Consider the following 25992-nt stretch of genomic DNA (forward strand, 5'->3'; position numbering starts at 1 on the left):
AGGGCTGCACCTACAGTATATGGAAATTCCCAGGCTAGGGGTTGAATTGGAGCTACAGCTGCTGGCCTACACCACAGCTCACAGCAACACCAGATCCCCAATCCACTGATGCAGGCCAGGGATGGAACCCACATCCTCATAAATCCTAGTCTGGTTTGTTAATCACTGAGCCACGAAGGGAACTCCCCCATTTTGCTATTGATTTAAGTAAGTCAGTTTCAGAGATACTTTATTGTTTTTTTTTTCTGATTTGTTTTGAAGTAGAACTGACATTTGAGTATTTGTCAACTTACACATAATCTGATATACTGACACCCGAGTCAATTAGATTTTATAAGAAAAATCTATTTGTACATCTCTAGCCTTTCTAGAAAATGCATTTCTCTCCTTTCTTATTTGGATTCACTAGGAACTGCAATGCTTTGACATAATCCTCGGCTCATGGACTCTGTTAATTGCTCCAGTGGTGAGCACGTCACCTAGCCTAAGTCAAGGAGTCGCCTGTGAGGATTTGGAGAACTTAGTACCAGGAAAAGCATTGCAAAAGCTGTCTCTGGTGCCTGAGTTGGAAGATAGAAAACGGGGCGATGTTACATCCATGCTTCCCACACTATGAAGAAAACTGATCTGCACTGTGGGAGAAGGCAGAAGCAGGAGCAGAGAGGGGAGCAGAGACACAAGACACAGAATCTTGAGGCTGTTTCAGTTCATGTACTTGTTTTACCTGAGTTCTAGCCTCAGTCCTTCTCTTCTTGCATAAGTTGGCTCAGAGTGGGTTTCTGGCAGTTGGACTCTCCAAATGCTATCTCCTTAGAGCTTACTAAGTTTCTTAAAATTTTTTTGAAAACAGAAAATACAAAATGAGGGTATGAGTATACATTTATGGTATACATACCCATCTAATACAATGCCTTGTACAGAGTCAACATCTAGAAGACATTCGAAGACGTTACAAGGGAGCCTTAATTAAAATCAACAATAAAGAAGAATCAACACTCTAACAACTCTAAAAACTGGTACATTTAGCATTTCCCATACTGGCTCAGCAGAAATGAATCTTACGAGCATCCATGAGGACACAGGTGTGATCCCTGGCTTTGCTCATTAGGTTAAGGATCTGGTGTTGCCATGAGCTGTGGTGTAGGTGACAGACACAGCTCCAGATCCTGTGTTGCTGTGGCTCTGGTGTAGGCCCGCAGCTGTAGCTCCGAATCGACCCCTAGCCTGGGAACATCCATATGCTGCGGGTGCAGCCCCAAAAAGACAAAAAAAAAAAAATAGTGGTACATTTTGACAACAGAACGTCTCAAGGATTGCAAAATGAACTTTCAACATCACTTGCTCCCTCTCCGCCCTTTTTTTTTTTTTTGTAGCCTTGAGGACAAAGTTGCATGATATACTTGAGGGCTTAAATAGATGACTGAGTCACCGAGGAGTCATTCACAGGGACTATAAAGTTTCTGACTTCACCTGAAACTCTTTTGTTATCCATGTAAGGATACTGATGTGATAGATGATTTTTGTAATATATAAAATAATTTTAAATAGTAAATATATTGCATTTTTTTCTGTTGCTTTAGTTTTACTGGAGTGCAGAGTGAACGAATATGGATAGAGAATATTTTCTAAAAAAGAAGAAATATGTTGTTATACCCAGGTTTTAAATAATGTTTTAACTCTATATCTTTTGTTAGTGTGTTTTAGGGCTCCATAATATATTAATGACTGAAAAAATAAAGACCCACTAATCTTTCTTTCCTTGGATCTTCTCTTGCCTGCATTCCCCTCTCTGCTTTTACTATTTAGCCCAAAGCTATTCTTCATCTTTAAGTTACAGCGCCCTCTACTGAGTTGGTAGTAACATTACATTTTGACCATTTTTCCCATAGTGGCTGCTTTTCCTTCAAAAGGAAAATAGCACTTTGAAAATCAACTAAAAAGATGAACTTTCTGCAAATTTTATTGCTCTCAAACTATTTTAAACTTATTACAAAGATACAAGTAGTCACATTACAACAAAGAAACAAACAATCATGAGTTTGAAGGTATCATGAGGATACAAGCATGCAATGTAAGACATTTAGTTTTCGAGTATATATAGCAAAAAGATATAAAAGAAATTAAAAAAGCAAAAACCCTCTACATTTTAAATATGAATAATAAACATTTTTTAAAATGAAAAAAATGTGCATTTAAAATTTTTCTCTGCATAGCAAAACTGTTAAGATGAATGCTAGAAGAGCAAATTTTTATTGTTTTGCAGATTTTCAGTTTTATTTTTATCTACATGACCCTAATTTTTTCCAGTTATGGTACGCTGGAGGTATGATTAAGTTATTTTCTTTTCCTCCTAACTAAATAGTATGCTCCATTAGTACAGAGACCCCTTTATGGTTCTGATTCTAAAAATATTTAAAACTATGAATTCACACCAATACTACTAATTCAAATCCAACACTATAAGGTTCATTCTAGCTTTCCTCTTTTCGTATTTGTAACTCATTTCTCTGACAGCAAGAAGCCTAGCATTCCTTATCCTCAGTATATTTATTTATTTTCTTGGTTCCCTGATATGGTGGTTCTCTCAACCACCAGGCTGCTCCCCTGCCCAGCTACCTTCTTCCCTTGGGCTTTGACCCATACTGGGCAGCTTTCTCAAGTCTGCCTGATGACTTAGCCAGTGATCCCAGAAAGAAGGGAGGAAAGGAGGGAGGGAGGGAGGGAGATGGAGACTTTACATACAAAAATGTAAGTACAGAATATTGAGACAATTTCCGTGATTACTGATTCTTCAGTAGATGTACAGTTTTTTTTTTTTCTGCATTTTAAATCTATTGGTCTTCAGAAACTGAAGATGGCCTGAACAGTAGTACTTTCAGAGTGATGAGGTGTGCCGTTTTGAATCCAGTTTGAATTTGACACAACTGGTTTGAAATGGGAATTAATTACATGCTTTAATAGTAATGGCAATTTATCGGTAATTAAGTGCCATGTTTTTGTGATGTCTGCATTTACCTTTTTCAGGGGTTGGGAATAGTGGATAGGCTGAGCAAGAGACAGGATTCATCTTATCTGGAATTCTGTCTCCTAAATGACTTGGAAAACCTGGGGAGAATATCCACTGATCTTAATGTGATAAATGAGTCCAAACTTAAAATAATTGTCGTTTCCCTAAAGACTATTGGAACATTCAAAATGAAAACTCATTGTATGATAAAACTGTCTTTCCAGTGATGGTGATGGTTTTACACCGAGCCAATCAAACTCTTAGGCCACTTTGTGCTTACTTAAATTTGAGACGGCAATGACCAGGATTTTTCAAAAGGACCAGGTACTTGTGGATTTTGGTCTTATTACAACTAAGTACTCCAGTAGTTAAAAAGGTAAACTTGTTTCCCAACTAAAATTTTGAAAATCTAGAATGATTATTCAAGCAGATCCCCCTAATGATATGGTATTCACGTAAGTGTTGAAAAGAGGTCTTCGAAGACCAAAATAGATGAAATGGATTAAACTTTGAAGGTTGCTTCGATAGAGGACAGTAGTACCAGAGAAAGCTAGATGTTGGGAAAAAGAGAAGCAAGCCGAATTGGGCTGAACCCCCCAGACTTCTGTCCTGATCAAGAAAATGAATTGGGTTAAGGAAATGAATGAGGTCAGTGTCTCTGCTCTTGGTCTTTGTAGACCCACTGGTCTTCGGGAATTACCAACATGCAATAGGCAGGGATGCCCTCTTTCATGCAGGTGTTTAAATGTCTATGTAACATTTTCTTTTCTCATGCAGGATGTTGCTATTGTTAATTATACCTTTATTTGGTGTGTTAACAGTTTTAATTCATTGCAAACACTTTTATTTTAAAAAAAGTAACAATGCATTATTAGAAAGTTGAAATAAAAAAGCCTTGAATTTTTACGAGATTCCACAAATGGGAAATTATCAAACTGCTGTAACGTTTCTATACGCTTCCTCTTAAACCCCGACTTACTTTGTTATGAACAGGTAACAGCTTGCAGTCTGGCCCCAGTATGCAAATTATACTTTGAGTGGTATTATTTTATATTAGAAGAGCTTCTCAACCCTTAACATATAAAAGACCACCTAGTGCTCTTGTGTAAGTATGGTTTTTATTTAGGAGGCCTGGGGTGGACCTGAGAGTTTGTATTCCTAACAAACTCCAGAAGTATCCAACGAAAGAGGATAATTTTTAACAAAACTAGAAATTGGAAGTAAAATAAGCAAATAAATTGATTTCAAGATCATTTTTACTAAGTAGGCAGTCCTTATTTTACGAACTCTGGATTTGTATATGTCACAAATATATAAAATAGTATGAAGAGAGGTAAATTCAAGGTCTGGGGGGCCTGGATTTTTTTTTGGAACTAGTCTTTGTTTAGTAACTCAGATGTGGGGAGATCTTTATTTACAAGTGGAGTTGTACCTCCTGCAGATAATAGGATACAGTGATAGTTTCTATGGGCAGCTCTGGATGGACAGAGAATGATCACAATTAATATCTCATCTGATTGATGTTGGGGAGTGTTAAAATCTTTCACATACAGTATACAACCTTGCTATTATGAGGCAGATACTCATACTCATTTTACTGATGAGAGGCTACCCAGGGAGGTTATGCCTCATCTCCAAGTTTACACAGCTGAAGGCTCTGAAGTCCAGGGTTCCTTTGCTTAGTGCATGTTATGCAGTAAGAAGTTCTGTCTTACCCGGGCAATAAACCACACTCTTGTAACTGTGTCTATCCTGAGAAGGAGTAGGCCTGAGGTTTTTCTGATAAGTGCTGACGAGCAGATGTGCCCTGAGATTTATCAGGGGCAGATCATACTAACTAAGCTGTAGAGCAAAGTACGGCTGCCTACCTGGATGGATGTTGATTTTTTTCTCCAAAAGACCCTTGAGTCCCCCTCCCCCACTCCTCCCCACCCCTCCCCCAGTTTTATTAACACAAACACTGTATTAGTTTTAGGTGTTCCTTTTTTTTTTTTTAAATTGCTTTCAGATTTAACTCCTTTCCTTCTTAAAGCTTAATTCCCATCCCAGGTATGCAACCACCCAACCAACCCTCTCTGTCTTTGTGTGTGTGTGTGTATGAGTGATACTTATTTTTTTTAAAGGATAATTGATTTGCAGTGTTGTGTCAATTTCTGTTGTACAGCGTAGTGACCCAGTCATACATATATACACATTCTTTTTCTCATACCATCTTCCAGCATATTCCACCCCAAGACCCGACATAGTTCCCTGCCCGTGCTGTACCATAGGACCCCATTGCTTATCCATTCCGAATGTCAGAGCTTGCATCTACCAACCCCAAACTCCCATCCATCCCACTTCTTTCCCCCTCCCTCATTTTTTGTGACTAGAAAGCAGACCTAGAGATGTGTGGGGTCTGTGGAGTTAAGTTACACGAAAACGCAAGGGAGCTGTGTGAGACAGAGCCGGACAAGGCCCCAAATTCCGTGCAGAAAGAACTATTTCTGGGCAGTTCGCCAGGGCTCCCAGCCCGAAAGGAGCGGGGCTTGAAATGCAGAAACCTGAGCTTCGAAGCGTCCCCCTCCCCAACCTTACTTCGCAGATGCGGAAACCCACAGGCAGGCACAGCCGCCCTGACGGCTCCTCCACTCGGGAGACCGAGCAGAACTCACTCCTCAGGTCCCCCGGCCCCACCCCGCAGCCCTTTCACTTCCTGCCCGCGCGGGGCAGCGCCAGGCCCGTCGCCCGACCTCTCCCGGAGGCTGGCTTGGGGCGAGCTCCTCCCCGAGCAGCGGCGGGAGCGGCCACTCCCTGTGCGCGGAGCCGGGTGGGGCCTCGACTCCTCAGCCTGCAGCGCCTGCGGCGCCGCGAGCCCCTGGCCTTCAGGCCTCGCGCGCGGGCAGCCCTCGGCCCCCCGGACCTCCCTCGGCTGGGCCGGCCCGCGCCTCCGGGACCATGCTGCGCTGGCTGCGGGGCTTCGTGCTGCCCGCGGCGGCCTGCCAGGACGCCGAGCCGCCGACGCGCTACGAGACCCTCTTCCAGAAGCTGGACCGCAACGGGGACGGCGTGGTGGACATCCGCGAGCTGCAGGAGGGGCTCAAGAGCCTGGGCATCCCCCTGGGCCAGGACGCCGAGGAGGTGGGTCGCTGCCCGGCGGGCGCCGCGCGGGGGCCGGGAGGGCGGCGGCCCGCGGCTCTGCAGGAAGAAGCTGGAACTGTGGCTTCCAGCCCGCGCGACGCGGTTCAGAGGCTCGGGAGCGGGACCTCGGCCGGGTACCCGGAACGGATGCGAGGCAGGATCTGAAAGGCTACCGGTGTTTTTCCAAAAAGAAAAGAAAAGGTGCAGTAGACACAGTCGCTTACAGTTTGAAATCCCATACTGAATACTTTTGTTTGAACGCATCCCCAGGCCTTTTTACGCCTTTGCAAAAAATTTAACCCTCCCCACCCCCCGCCTTTGCAAATATTTAATCAAATTTCTTAGCTCTCGCTCTTTAGTGGGTCCCACGTTCTGTGAAAAGGCTCACACTCTGTAGCTCTTCGAAATGGCTTTACTGCTCCAGATAGTTTTGTGTTCTGTTTCAGAACTGTTTGAAAAACAAAGGTGTGTTTCTCCCAACTTCCTGTTGAAGAGATGTAGCATTGCCTTGTTGAAGACACTCTTAATGCCCTAACTGCGTAAAGCTGAAGGATTGGCCGATCGATGAGCAATTTCAGCTTCTCTGAGTCATTTTAATTGTGTCTCTGAGGTCCAGCCCCTATCGGGGGTGGAGATCCTTGGAACCTCTCCAACCCACTGAAACATAAGAGGACACTCCAGCCTTCTCTGTCCCAAGAGGGAAAGTGATTAAGCTGCAAGAGCCAACAACTGTTTTATGGTAGTTATATTTTAAGCTACTCACTTCAGTGGTTACAGGGCTCTTACTATTTCTTCGTGAGTCACATTTAGTAAGTTACAACTTTTAGGAAACAGCCCATTTTGTCCAAGGCTCATAATACTCATTTCTGATTTTGAGTTCTCACTGTACCTGTAGTTATGGTCTCTGTTTTATTCCTGTTATCTCTCGACGCCTTCCATCTTGCAAATCTTTTTTCTTGTCAATCACTTTCCCCCCTTCAGTCTTTGTCTACTTTATTCATACATTGAAAGTACCAACTCTCAGTACTTTTTGCTGATTGTTTCTCATTATTATTATTTTTTAAATGAGAGATGCAACATTTATTTCAGGTTCTCTCTCTTTCTTTTTCTTTTTCGCCACACCCATAGCATGTGGAAATTCCCAGGCCAAGGATGGAACCTGTGCCACAGCAGTGAAAATGCTGGAGACTTAGCCCCTTAGGCCATCAGAGAAACTCCCCGTTTCTGTTTTTTAAATTTTCTTTCATTAACTTCTGTTTATTTCCTTCTACTTTCTCTGTGTTTACTCATTTGCCTGTTTTTTCATTTCTTGAGTTGAACACTTGATCCATTAATTTTGAGCTACAGTAGCCTTTTAATCACTTCTTTAGCTGCACCCCATATGTTTGTGTTTTTGTTGTAATTTTGTTGTAATACTTTGTTCCAAGGATTTTCTAATTTTCAATATGATTTACTCTTTGACCCAGGAATTACTTAAATATGTGCTTTAAATTTGCAAATATTTGTTTCTTTGATTAGTTTTTTTTTTGAAAATGAGAATAGAAAAACCTCTGGCAAGATTAAGAAAAACAGAGAACTCAAAATTGTAAATAAAAAATGTTTTTAGTTTTCCAAAAGTTTGATAAGAACAAATATAAAATTAGTTTTATATAACCGTGTGTATGCAAAAATGTAGAACAGAATAGCATATATTTATCACTGTGTGTGTGCATTTATACATAGACATAAAATGTATTTTATACATGAATACACATAAATGCCACTCTACGCTCACAGCAGATATTATTAACTATTGCAAACACTCTTTTTGGACTGATTCATTCTTCAATAAAAAGTTAATATGGTTACTTCTGGATGGTAGGATTAAGTTAACTTTTTACTTTTTTCTTCACAATTTTTATTTCATTTCAGTTTTTTTTTTAGTTGATCACATTATTTTTATGATTCGGAAAAATAGGGCTTATTTATTTATTTTTTAATAAATATCGCCTCTTCTGGAGTGAGCTCTTCTGGTCTGCCCTCTATAGAAGAGTTGATCACACTCTACTCTGTATAAGTCCCTTGTCTCACATATCACGATGGCCAGAATTTTCAGAAGGTATTATTTTTATCTATTGGCTGTGCCTGCCACTAAGACCAAACGTCTTAGGATGAGGATCATGTCTCCAAGTACAGTGACATAAAAAAGATTGAAGACTGTGATTGGAAATGCCCTAAACGAGGCAGTGGCTCATTTGAAATAATCAAAGAAAAAAGGGGAAAAAATTGAAAGCGGTTGTTAGTCCTTTTATATCTAGCACGTGTAGGACAAGAAAACCAAAAATTATCGTGTTGCAAGATGGTCTTTTTTTAGAGCAGTTTTTGCTTTACAGCCAAATCAGGAGGAAGGTACAGAGATTTGCCCACATCCCTGCCCAGACACGTCACGTACATAGCCTTCCTCGCTGGGAAACATCATTCACCGGAATGGTACTTTTTTGTTTGAACCAAGGATGAACATATGTTGACCTTAGGGTTCACTGTTGACCTTAGGGTTGTATTTTCTGTGGGTTTAGACAGATGTATAATGACATGCATCTATAATCTTTTTTTTGGCTGTACCCACAACATATGGAAGTTCCTGGGCCGGGGATCAAATCCAAGCTGCTGCTATGACCTATACCATGTAGCAATGTTAGATCCTTAACCCACTGCATTGGGCTGGGGGTCGAACCCTTGTCTCCCCAGTGACCTGAGCCATTGGCAGGTCCTTAACCTGCTGTACCATAGTGAGAACTCCGACATGTATCTATACTCTTAATATCAGACAGAGTATTTTTACTGCCCTAAGACTCCTCTGTGCTCTATCTATTCACTCCCACTCCCCAGTCACTTTTTATGTTTCCATAGTTTTGCCAAATAAACATCTATTTACATGCCTAATGAACTTGTAAGGAAATAAGAAAAAATCTAGTCAAACCGCTTGAGTTTAAATCATGGTTCTGCCTCTTAAAATTTTGGGCAGTTTTAAGAATCTAGCTTCAGTTTCCTCATCTGTAGCAGAGGTAATATTGGTACTTATAGGGTTATTGTGAGGAATAAATGAGTTAAAATATGTGAAGCTCTTAGAATAATGCCTTGTGCCTAGTGAACAATCAGTGAACTACTAGCCTTGAAATTATCTAATACTGTTACTGCAGTCAGTTCTGAAAGTGTTAAAATCTCCTTTATGATTGTAGATTTACTAATGTTTCTTTATAGTTCTGTCAATTTTTCCCTTTTGTGTTTTAAAAAAAGGCTATGTAGTCGACTGTACTATTGGTGTGTTCAAATTTAGCAAATTTATCTTCCTAGTGGACTGTTCCTTTTGTCTTTTTCTTGCCTATCCTTATAGCCTGGTTCCCCCTGCCCCCCACAATATTTTCTGAATGCCTGAGTCATTGCACTAGCCATGGTGTTCCCCTCAAACAGGTCATTTTCCCAAGTCACCCTGGGAAATCTTCAGCATCTAGGCTCCTGCTTTGGAAAGGCACCATCCTTACCCCATGTTCTTCTACTCAGGGCTCTTTGCCTGCTGGGTGGTGAGTGAGCCAGTTCCCAAAGCCTATTTTCCTGCCTCCTGCCTCGGACCACTCCTGGTGCTAACTGTGTCATTTCTGGTCCTCCTAGGAACAGAAATCCAGATGGGGAGTTCCCACTTTGGTGTAATGGGTTAATGATCTGGCTTGTCTCTGTGGCATTGTTGGTTGGTTTGATCCCAGCCCGGTGCAGTGTGTTAAGGGTTGACAGCTGTGGTGTAGGTTGCAGACGAGGCTCAGATTTGATCCCTGGCCCTGGGAACTTCCATATGCCAGGCGTGCAGCTGAAAAAGGAAAAAAAAAAACAAAAAGAAAAATCCATATGATATTGGGTGTGCAAAAGAAGGATGAGGGAGAGGAAAAGGAGTGAGCTGAGGGAGTCTTCAGACCATGATACACATCTAACCCCTGTTAGAAGAGTGCAAGAAAGGAGACCTAGGAAGAACTTCAGGCCAAAGTATAGTTCTCAGAAAGTCTCCACCAGGCTGATGGAGAGTGGCCGAGGGAGGGCTGTTAGGGGAGTCCTGTGGTGGCTGCCCAGTGCTGCTGCCCTACTCTGCTAGTCATTGGTTGGAACAGCCCAGCCCATTGGCTGTTCACATGCTCAGTGTGAGTGCTGCAGCGGGTTCAGAGGTCCAAAGGTGTGGCAGTTTGTGTCACCTCTGCTCCCACAGTAGGTTCCCTTGTGGGGTGGTCTGACCCTCCACTCGTGGCCCAAAGATCTGGGAAGTGGTCCCTCGGTGTTCAGAGCCTCTCTCCCTCAGGGAGGTCAGTGGGACAAACCACTGTCCCCATTGCTTCCCTTCCCCACTGGTACTCATTTCCCTTCTTGATCGTCTAGTTTAAATTCCACTCACACTCAGCTGGAATCTCTGCAGGTCTCTGTGGCTTGCCTGGTGGTGGGACCCAAATCTTCCTTCCTGTGGGGGCTGAGCTGCCAGGCCAGTGTTGCTGCACGTGCCTCTTTGCAGTTATAACTGGTCAGGGGGGCATCAGGTGGCGTCCCTGGTGTCCATATAGATCCCCTGAATTCCATAAACATTCTCCGTGGTGCAGAAGCAGCCCAGCCTCCTGCTGATCAGGGCCAATTTACACCTATGAAGAGCGTGACTGCTTTTTTTCGCCTGTTGGCCCCTGGGCTCAAGGAGTTCCAAATGTTCAGATGGCAGTTATAGCTTGTGGTTCAGTGGAATCTTTAATGTGTCTCCTGGCAAGAGCATGTCGTGTTCGGAGACCAGAAATGAACCGTGCAGAGCCCAGAGTTATGGGACAGAAAGCACAAGTCCCCAGTGAGTCCTTGGGAGTGCGGGTAAGTGGGGATGCTCCACCTCTTGGCTCTTGGACTCATGTACTCTTCCTTTTGGGGCACAGAGCCACGTGGTAGGGGTCTCGGATATCATGTATGTCCTGCATCCGGAGGGGTGGCAACCATCGTGGCCGAATATTGTCTCCTGGGTGTGCTTGCTGTGCTTGCAGCAGGCCATTCCTGCATTCTGTGAGGCTGGCTGCTTCTGGCTGGTATGGTATTAGGGGGCCAGTGGATCCCTTGGTCTCCAGACCACGTCATACCTCTTCTACTGTGAAGGGATCCCCCGGTCAGATGCTTCGTTATGTGGGGATTTCATGCCTGTGGATCAAGCATTCTGTAAGCCCCCAGAGGGTGGTGCTGTCTGAGCCTTTGAGGGCAGGAAGGGGAAACCACTACCTTCCTTTGAGAAAGAGCCAGTACCTCTTCCATGACAGGAGTGCCCAATATAACTGACTTTCTTTCGAGGAACCAGTTGGTCTTCTTGAGGAATAGGGCCGTCAGGGCCAGATCATGAAAGGCATGGCAACCAGCAGGTTGAATTTTTTTTTTTCTGGCCACACCTGTGGTATATGGAATTTTTTTTTTTTTTTTTTTTGGCCGCACCTGTGGTGTATGGAAGTTCCCTGATCAGGGATTGAATCCGAGTCTCAGCTGTGACCTACGCCAGATTGAATTTTTCTTATATGAGTGATGGGAGTACTTGGGACGTTTTAAGCAAGAGGGGCCACAGGCAGACTTAGGATTTAGGAGGATCCTGGTGGCTGTGTGGAAAACAGATGGAGGGAGAGAGGGAGTGGAGGCAAGCCTGGGAAACAGTAGCCAGTGAAGTACTTGGAATTAGGATCACCTGGTTAGTCTTTCCAGGGAAAATTCAGAGCCATAGGTCAAGGGTTTACATAATGTCAAGGACTGGGGAGATTATCCCAATACTAGTGTTTCTAGAAGTGAGAACTATAGGTGACGCTTCAAGGGAAGGTTTCAAGATCATTTACGTCTAAAACAAATACTCAGTGTGAACTCTACAGATTTCCATCTGACTTGATCTCCTGTCCATGATGCCAAGATTTTCTAATGAATTCAGCATTTAGAAGAGAGGAAATTTCTGTTTAAGTTCCTGTAGGCCTTAGATGGAAAGAATGTGGAGTATAAATGAGACTAGACTGTAGAAAATAGGCATAAGGAATGTAATAATTTAGGAATATGATAAGGAATGCAATAACTAATCAAGCCAAAGTGTTCCACAATTATCCAGGGGAGGGAAAAGACTTGAAGGCAAATCCTGAGACAAAGTTAAGAACTGGCTGGACGTGACCTTGCTTTGGTTTCTTCTGAGTGGTTCCAACTTCTTTCATATGAATGACCTCTCTTTTCCATGTGCTTCCAGATCTCCTCATTATGAAATTAGTGTTTTAGAAGAGACAAAATTCCCTCGAAGTTCTCCCCTGGGACTCAGGAATTGAGAATATGGAATTAAGAGTAGAAGGTAATTTGAGGAACAAGGAGATAGAATAGCTATCACAAATTCTCCCATAACAATCTAGTAATCCTATTTGCTGTTTAGAGTATTTTCCATTTTTTCTCTTCTTCATTCCCCTCTTCCTCCTCCCCCTTGTTTGTCTGTTTATCAGAGTCCACGTTAGAATATTCTAGAAGATAGTCCCAGGGTTTGGATGTCATTTGAGGTACTCTGAGGGAAAAAAGTTCAGGACATCAAAGAGTAAAAGAAATAACCTGAATTTTAATTTACTGAAATGGAAGTCAGAAAAATAAACTGATAGTGAAGAGTCAGCAGTTTTAGCTGTAAGTATGCTTATTTTGGTTCAATTTAGGCTTGGAAAATTCTGGAATAGTGAGGACTAAAAAAAAAAAAAATCTGGATTTAGAATTAAGGCAAGGAAATGAAAAAAAGGGCATCTTGACCAACAGGATTTTTTTTTTTTTAATTCCTCTGAAATCTTGAAATCATTTAGTGGCAACTCTTTTATTAATATGTGGAGGAAAAAGGGGACAGACTGTAGAGTCTGAGGGTATTCTTGTACCCGAATTCACACCTAGCTGACCTAACAGAGGGGTGTTCCGTTAGCCTGGGGACTCATAGGCAATTTAAATGTTGTCTACAACTTTGAAATGGGGAAAAAAAAAAAAAAAAAAATTAGTCCCTTCAGTGGACTACTAGGTGTTATATAGCGCCCCCTTCTGGATTGTCTGCTCTTCTTGGGGTTTACCTCTTTCATTGTCTTTGAACTTGTACCGTCTTAGCATTCCTGACTGCCTGTATTTGTCTGTCTGTGCTTGATCCTCCTTTGAATTTATTGCAGTATCTTATTAGTTACCTCAGTAAGCAATAAGTTACATAAAAATTGTAGTGTAGATGATTAAAAAAAGACAAGTTGTTTGCTATATAGTCACAGGCACAAAGCCTTAGTGTAATTTTCTTGAGAGAGACTTGGAATCGTAAGAGGGCTAGGACTCGTAGAGCTGAAAGGATGACCCAGGAGCCAGAAGGGAGGCAGCATGCTCAAGGGTTCCATACCTGGTGTGAAGTGACCACGTGACCTTGGTTAAGTCATTTAACCCCTTGCTTTGCTTTACTTAGTCTTAAAATACAAATCTTTCACACCTCCTGGTCAGAGGTTTTGTAGATCACGTGTGACTAGATAGGAACGTTCATATAGGAACCTTTACCATGTGGCATCACATGTACTAGATGGTGAATTCCTTGATGACCTTGTGTCCCATTGGGTATATTGAATGTACGCCGAAGGACTAGGTAGTGTTGGAGGATTAGTTGGACTGGGTAATCTGATTTAAAGGCTCTTCTAACTTGTATATTCTATGATTTTTTTTTTTTATTCTGTCTTTAGATTCACAACTACAGATGAAATACGGCCACATACAAAAATAGTAGCTTAGCAAATGCTTGTTGCTTTGAATGGAATTTCTTTTTGGGGTTTCCATCCCTAAGAGGATTTCTCTGTTAAGAATGAGGATTGATTCCATTAGCATTTCAGGTGTCAGAAACTTCATTATTAAAGGAAATACAATCTAAGTCATAGAGGTTCATTTTAAGGCATCCTAACAGACAGATTACGGTGTAAGAAAATCAGTGGAATTCCAACTACATTCATGCCCAATGCTCTAAAATATGTGACATCTAGGATTCCCTTCGTGGCTCAGCGGTTAATGAACCCAACTAGGATCCATGAGGATGCAGGTTTGATTCCTGGCCTTGCTCAGTGGGTTAAGGATCCCGAGTTGCCATGAGCTGTGGTGTAGGTTGCAGGTGCGGCTCAGACCCTACGTTGCTGTGGCTGTGGTGTAGGCTGGCGGCTATAGCTCCTATTAGACCCCTAGCCTGGGAACCTCCGTATGCTGCCAGTGTGGCCCTGAAAAGCAAAAATAAAAATAAAAAATAAATGTAACATCTGTATCTTTTGTGTTTTCTCCTGACTTATGTTAATGCAAGAAGTCCTTACTAAATAAATCCCCCTTTCCATCTTGGCAGCAGTCTACCTTTTTAGTCTCCTTTCCAAACCGCCAGCATTCTGTGTCCCTGACCAGGCCACAGCCATGTGCATTTATCCCTGTATTTTCTTCTGCTTGGCATTCTCCCTTCTCCTTTTCTGCCTGGTAAATTATTACCCATCATTTAAGGCGTCAGCTTACATTTATAATTTTACTCTAGCTTAGTCAGAATTATTGCCCTTATCAGGACTCCAGTAAAGCCATTTGACGATAAATAAGCTTCTCCAAGACAATATTCGGTAAGTGTGCCGCTCACCTCCTTTTGACCACTCTGAGTTCCAAAATCTTATCTTTTTAAGGGTCACATGGGGGCCCCTAAGATGTCTATACTTGACATGATCTGTGAGAACAACAGAAGGATTTGTCGAGAAAGTTTTGAAGCCTCACTCTGAAAGGCGGACCACTGTATCTGCTACATTAACTGGTTTAGTTTGTGTAGTGGTTATTATGGTCTGTGGAGTCAGTTAGACCAGGGTTCAAATGTTTTCGCCATTTTGCCACCCTTGTGACCTTGCGTAAACTATTTAATGCCCGGAAACCTCAAATGTAAACTAGAAATGGTGAGAGCTACCCAATAGCCAGCACATATGTTAAATTCATTCAGTTAGTGTTTTTGAATAGTGCCAGACACTGTTCAATGAACTGGGGCTGTAGTGGTGAACAAGATAGACAGGGCCCCTCAACTGTGTTTTCAAAACTTTCCCTAGAAGAGGGAAAGTGTCTGATGGGTGAGTGAAGAATAACTAATAAGCAAATAATGAATGTTTTTAAAAAGTAGAAGGAGCTTTATCAGAAATAGTTGCCTTTTAGCTAGAGGAGATGCTCAACTCTGACTTGCTCTGTCCTGTTGGGTCCATAAAATGCTGTCAGTCTATTTTCCGTATTCCGAAGTCTGGCCGTGACTTCTCTCTTTTCTACTTGGTTCTGTCGACTCTTGTGCCTGCCTGGTGTCTGTCTTCTATGACTCTTTGTGACTGCTTGCATTCTTTGCAGTGCCCGCAGAAGCACCATGCCCGTAGACTGTAAAATTCTCTCCGGTGGGAGAATTCCTTGTTGATTGGGCCACTGCATGTCTTGTGAAACAGCATTAGCTGTTGCCTCTGCTCACCAGCTCTGGGGGGAAATGTTTATTGCGAAGCCTGCAGTAGTATTGTGGCTGACCATGACACAACCTCCTCCTGGCAAACCCATGGGTAGTTCAAGGACATGGGATGGTCCTCCTTGTGTTGCTGGTACTTGACATGATGAGTGAATAGAGCAAGAGCTGGAAGATAGTGGTTTGATTAGAGTTTTTTTATGAACTAAGTTTTTTGGGGAGTAGTTTTAGGTTCACAGCAAAATTAAGAGGAAGGTAGAGAGATTTCCCATATCGCCCCTGCCCCCGCACATGCACAGCCTTCCCCATGATCAACATCTGGCACCCAGTGGTGCATTTGCTACCACTGATGGGCCTTCATTGACATATCACCCCAAGTGCATAGTATACTTTAGGGTTCACTCTCGGTGTTGTATATTCTCTGCGTTTGGACAAATGTATAATGATGTGTATTCATTTTTATAGTATCATACTGGTTCACTGCCCTAAAAACCCTCTCTGCTCTGCCTTGTCACCCTTCCACTCATTTCCCCAACCCCCCCGATACTTTTATTGTCTCTATAGTACTGCCTTTTCCAGAAAGTGACATAGCTGCAATCATACGGTATGTAGCCTTTCCAGACTGGCTTCTTTCACTTAGTAATGCATTAAGATTCCTCCCTATCTTTCAATGGCTCGATAGTTCATTTCTTTCTAGAACTGAATAATGTTCCATTGCCTGGATGTACCACAGTTTAGGAACCCATTCACCAAGGAATGAAGGACATCTTGTTTGTTTCCAATTTTGGCAATGACAAACAAAGCTGCTACAAACATTTGCGTGCAGGTTTTCATGTGGACATACAGTTTCATCTCCTTTGGGTAGAGGGGCATGAGTGCAGGATTCTGTAGTAAAAGTGTGTTTAGCTTTGTAAGAAACTGCCAAACTGTCTTCCAAAGTGTGCCATTTTGCTTTCCCACCAGCATGAGAGTTCTTGTTACTCTATAAGGATTTTAATATTCAGCTTTTTAAAGAATACTCCATGTTTAGAAAAATATGTAAAAAGTGGAGTTTTAACTGTGAAAGGGCACTTCCACGTTTCCAGTGGATCTGCGTGTGGGACCACAGGTGTGTGTATAGAGAATCCAGAACTCTCTGTGGTTCTGGAAGGCGGTGATTAAGAAGCCCTCACAGACTTCGTGCGTGAGTATCTCCTGACTTTTCCTTGGACCCCAGTTGACTTAACTTCTGCCTGCTTTGCGATGAACCTCCTAAGGCTGCTGCCAATCTGCAGGGATGGAGCTGGGACTCTTTTTGTTGAGAGCCTTGCCCTGGAGCCACCTCCGATGCTGGGAGAAGATAAGGAACAGGAAGGAGGAGGGGGTCACAGAAGGAGAGGCTCACGGGGGCAGATCTTCATTCGGGTCCCAGGTTTCATTACAGCAATTCCCAAGTGGCTCCACTTTAGAAGAATTCTTTGAAAGGTGTAAGCAAACAACTTGAAAAGAGAGTTTTGCCCCCCCCCCAGTCATTATGGCCCCCAGTCCATGTCTCAATACTCCCCTACCCACTTTTCTCTAGAGACAGACTTGTGTCCTTCTGGAAGCTTCTGAAAGGCTCTCCCTGGAGTGAAATGGGAACCAGGGGGTCTGATCGGCTGACCTGGGAGTGAGGCTGGAACCCCAGGGCCTCCTACTCCAGGCCTGGCCCCCAGCACCGCCTGCACCCGGGGTTCCCAGCGCTCCATGTGCCTCTGTGCTGGAGCCCTTGCGAGGCGTGATGCCCTTCCTGATCCATACCCGGTGGAGGGGCTTTGTTTGGCTTGGGTAGTGCAGAGGGGACTGCTCTTTGGTCTCTTCCCCCTGGTCCTGCAGTGGGCAGAGATCCTTGTCCTCCCTCTTACTTCCACCTCTGCGAGACTCACCAGGGTTGCAGCGTGGACCATCCGCGTCGCTCTTGCCGCTGGGGATGCCCTCTATGAAGAACTGCTGATACCTGGACCATGATAAAGCTGGGACCCTGGACATCCTTGAGCTTGAGGAAGGCCTGCAGGATGTAGGGGTCATTCAGGATGAAGGGAAGGTGGGCCTCAGTGGGGCTGTGCTGGGAGAGGTGTTAGGTCTGGGAAGCAGAGACGGGTAAGGCCAGATGTACACCTTTCCCAGCCTGACCTGGGCCCCGCTATAGTCTTCAGGTCAATTACCGATATTACTGTATTAAGAACAACTGATACTTCTCTCGAGCATTTTCCTCATTTTCTCCCTGGCTGTAATAAAACTTGCAAAGTCATACTGCCCTCAAGATGTTGATGGCAACCTTGCTTTTTTGGAGTCACTTGTTCAGCATTCTCATCTGTTATTAGCAGCCTAGATGGGCATGTAGGCCAGAGAGGACTGGCGGAATCACTGCGTGTTTTGGGAGTTGTGTGGTAGTTGGAAGTTCTCTGATAGTGTATATTTTGTTTTCTGCTCCTGGAAGGAGGGCAGTCCATTTGAGTGGCTTCTACTCTGGGGGTTTCACCCGTGCTGACATTTCCTCATAGCAGCTTTAATGATCTGACTTTTAAGGAATGAGCTTGGGGATTGTTTCCTTTGCACATCTTTCTTTTTCCCAGCAACCTGGATTACAGGCTCCTTCTCAGCATGCAGTGCCTCATGCATATTTCTATCAGTGTATTCCCAAGTTATTTTCTGTTCAGAAATTATTATGGCAGGTAACTGTCACTTTGCAATTATATTTGCTCTTTGGACGTCTAGCTCCACAGACCGGGAGATCCATGAGGGTGAAGGCCTGGCCAATTCATTTCAGATTATTGGCACTTCATGCTCAAAAAAACTGTCAGTTGAGTTCTGTCATGTTAAGAGTCAGTAAACTCTTCCTATTAGCTGTGTAAAGTTTGGGAATCTTTATTTTAATCATTCACTCAGTCATGGATCAGTTGTATTTGGAGCACATTCCATACACCAAGCACTGCGTCATGGGCGGCTGGTTTAGAACATCAGAAGCTTGGATGGGATGTTGTCTGTGGACCAGGCTAGTCCAAAATATTACCTCTGTAAAGTTCACTTGGTTTTTAAAATTGCACTTTTACTTTGACAGCTAAATGTCCTTCATGCTTTTTTGTAAAGGCAATCTTGTACTTAGGTTTTTAAAGTGTAACTTTCATTCGTTTGGTACAAATTAACCTTTCATAAGAAATTCTGGATAATGCCCCAAACAATTTCAGTCCTTTAAAACACATTTCTTCTTTATCAAAACAAAATTTTTTGCAAATCTGTCTTCCGTTTCCTGTGAGAGATCGTGTAAGTGGTATGAGGCTCTATGTGACTGATGAGCACTCACTTTTCCAAACGCTGGTGGGCTCTGTACCAACCACATAGAGCCTTATATTTCAGGGACCACTGATGTGGCTTGTCCTCAGGTAATGGTGACATCTCTAGGACTTTTTTTTTTTTTTTTAATGATTTTTATTTTTTTCCATTACAGCTGGTTTACAGTCTTCTGTCAATTTTCTACTGTACAGCAAAATGACCCAGTCACATATACATATATACTTTCTTTTTTCTCACATTATCAGGCTCCATCATAAGTGACTAGATATAGTTCTCAGTGCTATACAGCAGAATCTCATTGCTTATCCATTCCAAAGGCAATAGTTTGCATCTATTCACCCCAAATTCCCAGTCCATCCCACTCCTTCCCCCTCCAGCCCTTGGCAACCACAAGTCTTTTCTCCATGTCCATGATTTTCTTTTTTGCAGAAAGGTTCATTTGTGCATTATATTAGATTCCAGATATAAGTGATGTCATATGGTATTTGTCTTTCTCTTTCTGACTTCACTCAGTATGAGAGTCTCTAATTCCATCCATGTTGCTGCAGATGGCATTATTTTGTTCTTTTTAATGGCTGAGTAATATTCCATTGGGTATATATATATATATATATATATATATCACATCTTCTTAATCCATTCATCTGTCGATGGACATTTATGTTGTTTCCATGTCTTTGCTATTGTGAACTGTGCTGCAGTGAACATAGGGGTGTATGTGTCTTTTTCAAGGAAAGTTTTGTCCAGATATATGCCCAAGAGTAGGATTGCTGGGTCATATGGTAGTTCTATGTATAGTTTTCCAATTTACATTCCCACCAACAGTGCAGGAGGGTTCCCTTTTCTCTATACCCTCTCCAGCATTTATTTGTGGACTTATTAATGATGGCCATTCTGACTGGTGTGAGGTGGTACCTCGTAGTAGTTTTGATTTGTATTTCTCTAATAATCAGTGATGTTGAGCATTTTTTCATGTGCTTGTTGGCCATCTGTATATCTTCTTTGGAGAAAGGTCTATTCAGGTCTTTTGCCCATTTTTAAATTGGGTTGTTGTCTTTTTTGCTGTTGAGTTGTTTAAGTTGTTTGTATATTTCAGAGATTAAGCCCTTGTCAGTTGCACATTTGAAACTATTTTCTCCCATTCTGTAAGTTGTCTTTTTGTTTTCTTTTTCGTTTCCTTTGCTGTGCAAAAGCTTGTCAGTTTGATTAAGTCCCATTGGTTTTTATTTCTGTTTCCTTGGGAGACTGACCTGAGAAAATGTTTGTAAGGTTGATGTCAGAGAATTTTTTTGCCTATGTTCTCTTTTAGGAGTTTGATGGTGTCTTGTCTTGTGTTTAAGTCTTTCAGCCATTTTGAGTTTATTTTTGTGTGTGGCGTGAGGGTGTGTTCCAGTTTCATTGATTTACATGTCCAGTTTTCCCAGCACCACTTGCTGAAAAGACTGTCTTTTTCCCATTTTATAGACTTGTCTCCTTTGTCAAAGATTAATTGACTGTAGGTGTTTTGATAAGAGTTTTCTCCCACGTCTTCAGTTTCCCTAGTGGAAAAATTATTTATATATTTTGAGAATTCAGTTGATTTTTTAAAATATGGAAACTGTGCTTGTGTAGTACTAAGAAAGAAAAGATATTTATTTTGATGACAGATTTTTTGAATGATATTTGCTTTGGGTTTTTTTTTTTTTTTTTACTGTGAAAGGTGAGAGACTGAATATGCAAATGAACAATGGTTGGACCATATTTGTAACTGAACTCTGAATTTCATTATGTATGCAAATGTCAAATCACTGTGTAGTACCCCCGAAACTAACATAATACTGTATGTCAACCAAATTTCAATTTTAAAAAATTTGAACTTTGACCCATAACCCCACCCATGAAACTACCCCCTGTCTATAATAAACCACCCGGATGCCAACCTGCTGTAGTCATACTTACTGGAAGCCAGAATGCTGTCTCTAGAGACAGCCCAGGAAGCTAGACAATAACTTCAGTAACCGTCAGCTCCAAATGGCCAGGAATTGACAGCTTCCCTAATTTTTGTTCCTGCTTCCAACTTAAGACCCACCACAGAAAGCCAGATATGTCACCCTAACCAGTCACTCTGGCTGCTCCACTTCTGGTTAGCCCACCTGCAGTTTTTCCAGGCCAACAACCTCTGATTAGGCCACATTCGAAAACTCCCTTTTCTCTACTGTAAAGCTTTCCCACTCTTCTGCCTACCTTTGAGCTGAAACACAAGTGACAGTGGCTGACTTCTTTGCTAGAGTCAGCTCAGATTAAATAACCTTTGCTTTTCTCTTTTGATTGGACTTTATGTCCACAGACAAAATCACAAGAAAATTTAAAAGGGAAATCCCACTCTTTCATATTATTGTAACTCAGAGTCGATAGACAAGGAACTTTGGGAGTCTGTATTTACCACAAGAAAGACTAATGAAATAGAGATTTTAAAAAATCACGTTGTTCAAAGATAGGGTCAGAAATGTCCTTTAATGTGTAATTTCCAAATGATAGTTGTTCACTGATATTTTCATTGACTAAAATGTAAACTTTCTAGATGAAACTCCAGTATATAAACGGAGCCCCTGAATGCTCTGACATTTTCTCTTGGATTATGTAAATCTCCAAATATGTGTTGAGAAATCAGAACGTAATTTCCAGATGAAAATCATCCTCAATCTAATTTGTAGAAGTGAACTGCAATAATTATTTTTCAGTGACAATACAAATGTATTTGCTTTTAAAACTGTAAGCAATAATTGACAGGATTTGAATCCAGGCCATTTAGGTTGCAGATAATAGAATCCTACTCATACTAGTTTACATGAAAAAGGCTAGAATTCTTGGTAGATACCCTTTATCAGTTTGAGGAAGCCCCAGTCTACTCCTGGTTTGCTCAGTTTTTAGTCATAAATGATACTGAATCCATCAGATATTTTTCTGCATTTATTAAGGTTATCATGACTTTTTTATTCTGTTACTGTGGTAAATTACAAGAATAAAAATATCTCTTTCTTTTTTTTTTTCGAACATATAAAAATATCTCTTAACTTGGCATTACTGGAGTACATTTATATTGTATATATGTATTTGTATTTATATTATGTATATAAGTATTATGTACATATAATATATAGTATAGGTATACATATGTGTACATATAATATATAATATCATGTATCCATTTTATGTATTATTTTATCTATATGTATATATATTATATGCATGTATATATGTATATTATGTGTATGAATTAATATATTATTTCTTTCTCAAAAGGAATTTTTTAAAAATAGAGACAGTTTGATATGACAGCTTTTCATAGGGATTGTTTTTAGGAAAGATTATTTAATTTCGGAAGTCAAAGGGAAAAATATTGAACATTTAAATTTAGGTAAAGAGTTTGTCTTCTTTCTTGGGATTCATAAAATACATATCTTAATAGGAAAAGAGTCAATCTGCTTGAAGTACGAATAATTTAGTATTTTTAACCCATATAAAATATCTGTCATTTTTTTCTTTCTTGTAGAAAATTTTTACTACTGGTGATGTCAACAAAGATGGGAAGCTGGATTTTGAAGAATTCATGAAGTACCTTAAAGATCATGAGAAAAAAATGAAATTGGCATTTAAGAGTTTGGACAAAAATAATGATGGTGTGTCTTTTCTATTTATCATCAGCTATGAAGAAGTGCTTCTCATGCTTCCAAGAGTCTAAAACAGTGTATATTTAGTCTTTTTTTAAGATGTTAATACTTGTGTTAATGCTTGTTTTTCTTAGTAATGTGATTTTTATACAGAATGTTCTTGAAGTGAAGAAAATTAATACATAGCTTTGTCCATTGAATTATATACTGTGAGTAGGGCTTTTTATAAAATATCAGTATGGAACTTTATACTGATTTGACTTAAAGCTACGGGTTAAAAACAATAATTATGTTTTCTTTCTGAGCAATAGAGATTTATTTTTGTTCATACTAAGTGCGAGTATTATATATTCTAAAATTTAAACAATTTTCAGATTATCTTATATTTGATAGCCTTTTTGAAAGAATTACATGTGATCAGCAAAGATACTCTCTGATTCTGAAAGTTAGGAAAAAAAATAGCAGATAGCCATTTAAATATGTACCTTTCAGGAATTCCCATTGTGGCTCATGGGTTAAGAGCCCAACATGGTCTCCATGAGGACGTGGGTTCGATCCCTTGCCTCGTTTGAAAGGTTAATTATCTGGTGTTGCACAAGCTGCAGTGTAGGTTACAGACGCAGCTTGGATCCAGTGTGGCCGTGGCTATGGTGTAGGCCTGCAGCTACAGCTCCGATTGAGCCCTAGCCCGGGAACTTCCATATGTGATGACTGTGGCTGTAAGAGGAAAAAAAAAGTATATATACCTTCTGAGATTATGGGAAGTATATATACCTTCTGGGATTATGGTTTTTCTATTTAGATGAATAGCTTGGAATTAAGAGTCGCAGTTGCTTAGCACAAAAAGTAGGGCCATGGAAGAAAGGGAGCAGCTGTAAAACTCTTACCCCTAGAGGCAACCTTTGATATGAAGAGGGAATTTATTATTTATTTATTTATTTATTTGTCTTTTTTTTTTTTTTGCCTTTTCTAGGGCTGCTCCCACAGCATATGAAGGTCCCCAGGCTAGGGGTCTAATTGGAGATGTAGCCGCCAGCCTACGCCAGAACCACAGCAACGCAGGATCCGAGCCGCGTCTGCGACCTACCATAGCTCACGGCAACGCCAGATCCTTAACCTACTGAGCAGGGCCAGGGATCGAGCCTGAAACCTCATGGTTCCTAGTCGGATTCGTTAACCACTGATCCACGACGGGAACTCCTGATAAGATGAGGGAATTTATTTTAAAAATATATAATGTAGCCTCAGACCTCTTCCTATGCATGAGTGGTCAAGGCTGTTCCACTCAGATTGGTTATTCAAGAAACAAATTAAATAAGGAAATTGAGAGAAAATATGGTTCCTCCCAGGTGTTGGTTGGCAAACTTTATTATTATAAAAGGCCAGGTGGCTGTGAGGGCTCAGTTGCAGGTATTCATCTCTGCTGTCCTAGTGCAGAAACAGCCATAGATAATATGTAAATGAGCGGGCATGTCTGGGTTCCAGTAAAACTTTATTTACAAAAGCAGGCAACTGGCCTTATTTGGCCAGAGGGTTCTAGTTTGCTGGTCTTTGGTTTATACTGAACGTCAGCTTCAGTTAGATTCAAGGCTAGTTCCTTCAAAGAAACAACTAAATACTTGGAATGGTTTTGATGATCCTGCAAGTCTGTGACTCTCAGCCCGGAAGAGCTGAGTTTGTGGCAGAAAGTAGTAGTGTTGCACACTCGTTCCTGCCCATAAACCTTACATTATATGCCCAGTCTTCCTTAGTCCAAGCTTATACAAAATTCAGTCCTTCAAGTAAATGTTACTTCCCACAAACTTTCATCCAGCCCCAAACCCTCTATAGTTCAACCGCAGAGATGGGTCTGTCTCTATAGTGTTAGGGCGGGTGGATGCTGGAAGGTGGGGCTCCCTCAGGATCACATGCCAGCTAAGTAGAGGCCAGTTACCCCAGCATGTAAAATGTGCACCTATCACCTACCAATGGTCCATTTCAGAAAGTTTAAATGAGTCAGAAGGAATAATTAAAGGCGAAATCTTCTGATACATTTGTAGCAAATGCTAGTGAATGCAGAGTTTCCCTTTCATTTATCTTGTTTATGTATTTAAAAAACGCTTTCTCATTATAGGTTCATTTTTGTTTGTTAGACTTCCTTAAAGCAAAGCATGTAGTTTATCCTCATTATTTGTGAATTCTGTATTTGAGAATTTGTCTACATGCTAGAATTTAACTCCACAAGCGTCCCCCCCCCCCATCAGTACTCACAATGCTTTTGTAATCATTCAGGACATGCACGGAGCAGTGACAAATTTCATTTGCTTATTGAGTATGTTTGTAGCTGAGCTAGAACAAGTTGATACTTTGCTTTCTTGTTTTAGTTCTTGTACTGTAAACGAGTCCTTCTGCCGTCTATTTGGGGCCGTGTTTTTTGCATTTTTGTGCTTTTTCTTGGTGATTTAACTGTTTAAAGTGACTCCCAAGAACAGCACTGAAATGCTGTTCCAAATTGCAGGAAGGCCATGGCGTGCCTTAGGATGAAAATACAGGTGTCATAAAAACTCCATTCAGGTAGGGTTTATAGTGCTGTGACCATGAGTTCAATGTTAACGAGTCAATAGTACATATTAAATGAGGTGTCTTTAAACAGAAGTCCATAGATAATTAGGTTTTGTGTTGATTGGTTGATGAGAATTTTGTGACCAGAGGCTCATAGGAATCTAACCTTTTATTTCCTTTAGGAACAATGGTTTAGTTTTCCTTAATTCAGTGTTCACAGTGACTTTATAGAAAGTAACTACCAGGAACAATGAGAATCATCTGTATTTCTTTGAGAGTGCAGTTGCAAAGGAGAATATTCAGTGGTGTTTGAAGAATTTGATTGCTAACAGGGCAGTGCCTCTAACTGCTCTGACACTCTCCGGATTCTCATGTGGCTCCTTTCCTCTTCCTGGAATTCTCTCCAAGTCCTCTTCAAACTCTTTCCCTTGAATGGAATGTTTCCTTTCACCACTAACAGTAATTTTTATCTTCCTCTTTTCCTGGAGAACTTTGCTGTTAATACTGGTTTGACATCAGACCCTCTTACATTGTTTTCTTTGCCTGTTCCATGCATATTAAGTCTTAGCATCTTTGGGAGTCTGTGAGCTACTAAAGGGAAATGCAGTCTTATATTTATTTAATTTTTTACTTTTCTCTCTTCTAACTCCTCTTTTACAAGCGTGCTCTGGTCACTCTAATAATAATAATTTTCCCTGCTCCATAATCCTATTATCTTTATTTTTATTACTGGATTTCGCAAAAGAATATTCCACACTCTGGCTTCTTTTAGTCGTTTTCTACGTGCTTTTAACTCAGTGCAGTACATCTTTAGGCATAGTAAGTTCCCAGCCATTTATTAAAATGTAGAAATGCATACTTTAAAATTCATAGAT

At 41.2% G+C, this 25992-nt stretch overlaps 2 protein-coding genes across 2 annotated transcripts in view; both read left to right on the plus strand.

The window, feature by feature from the left end:
- The window catches only part of LOC125128742 (calcium-binding mitochondrial carrier protein SCaMC-1-like), a 54706-nt gene extending 54090 nt beyond the window's left edge, over window positions 1-616 (plus strand). The window contains 1 exon segment of the mRNA XM_047782916.1: window positions 410-616. Within this exon segment, the coding sequence (XP_047638872.1) occupies window positions 410-616 (207 nt within the window).
- A 5196-nt stretch (window positions 617-5812) lies between these two features.
- Window positions 5813-25992, plus strand: part of LOC125129913 (calcium-binding mitochondrial carrier protein SCaMC-1) — a 51432-nt gene continuing 31252 nt past the window's right edge. Inside the window, exons 1-2 of the mRNA XM_047785153.1 lie at window positions 5813-6127; window positions 22459-22585. Of these exons, the coding sequence (XP_047641109.1) occupies window positions 5945-6127; window positions 22459-22585 (310 nt within the window). The 5' untranslated portion in view covers window positions 5813-5944. The remainder of the gene's footprint in view (window positions 6128-22458; window positions 22586-25992) is intronic.

This window comes from Phacochoerus africanus, chromosome 6 (assembly GCF_016906955.1).
Source record: "Phacochoerus africanus isolate WHEZ1 chromosome 6, ROS_Pafr_v1, whole genome shotgun sequence".
Classification (NCBI taxonomy): domain Eukaryota; kingdom Metazoa; phylum Chordata; class Mammalia; order Artiodactyla; family Suidae; genus Phacochoerus; species Phacochoerus africanus.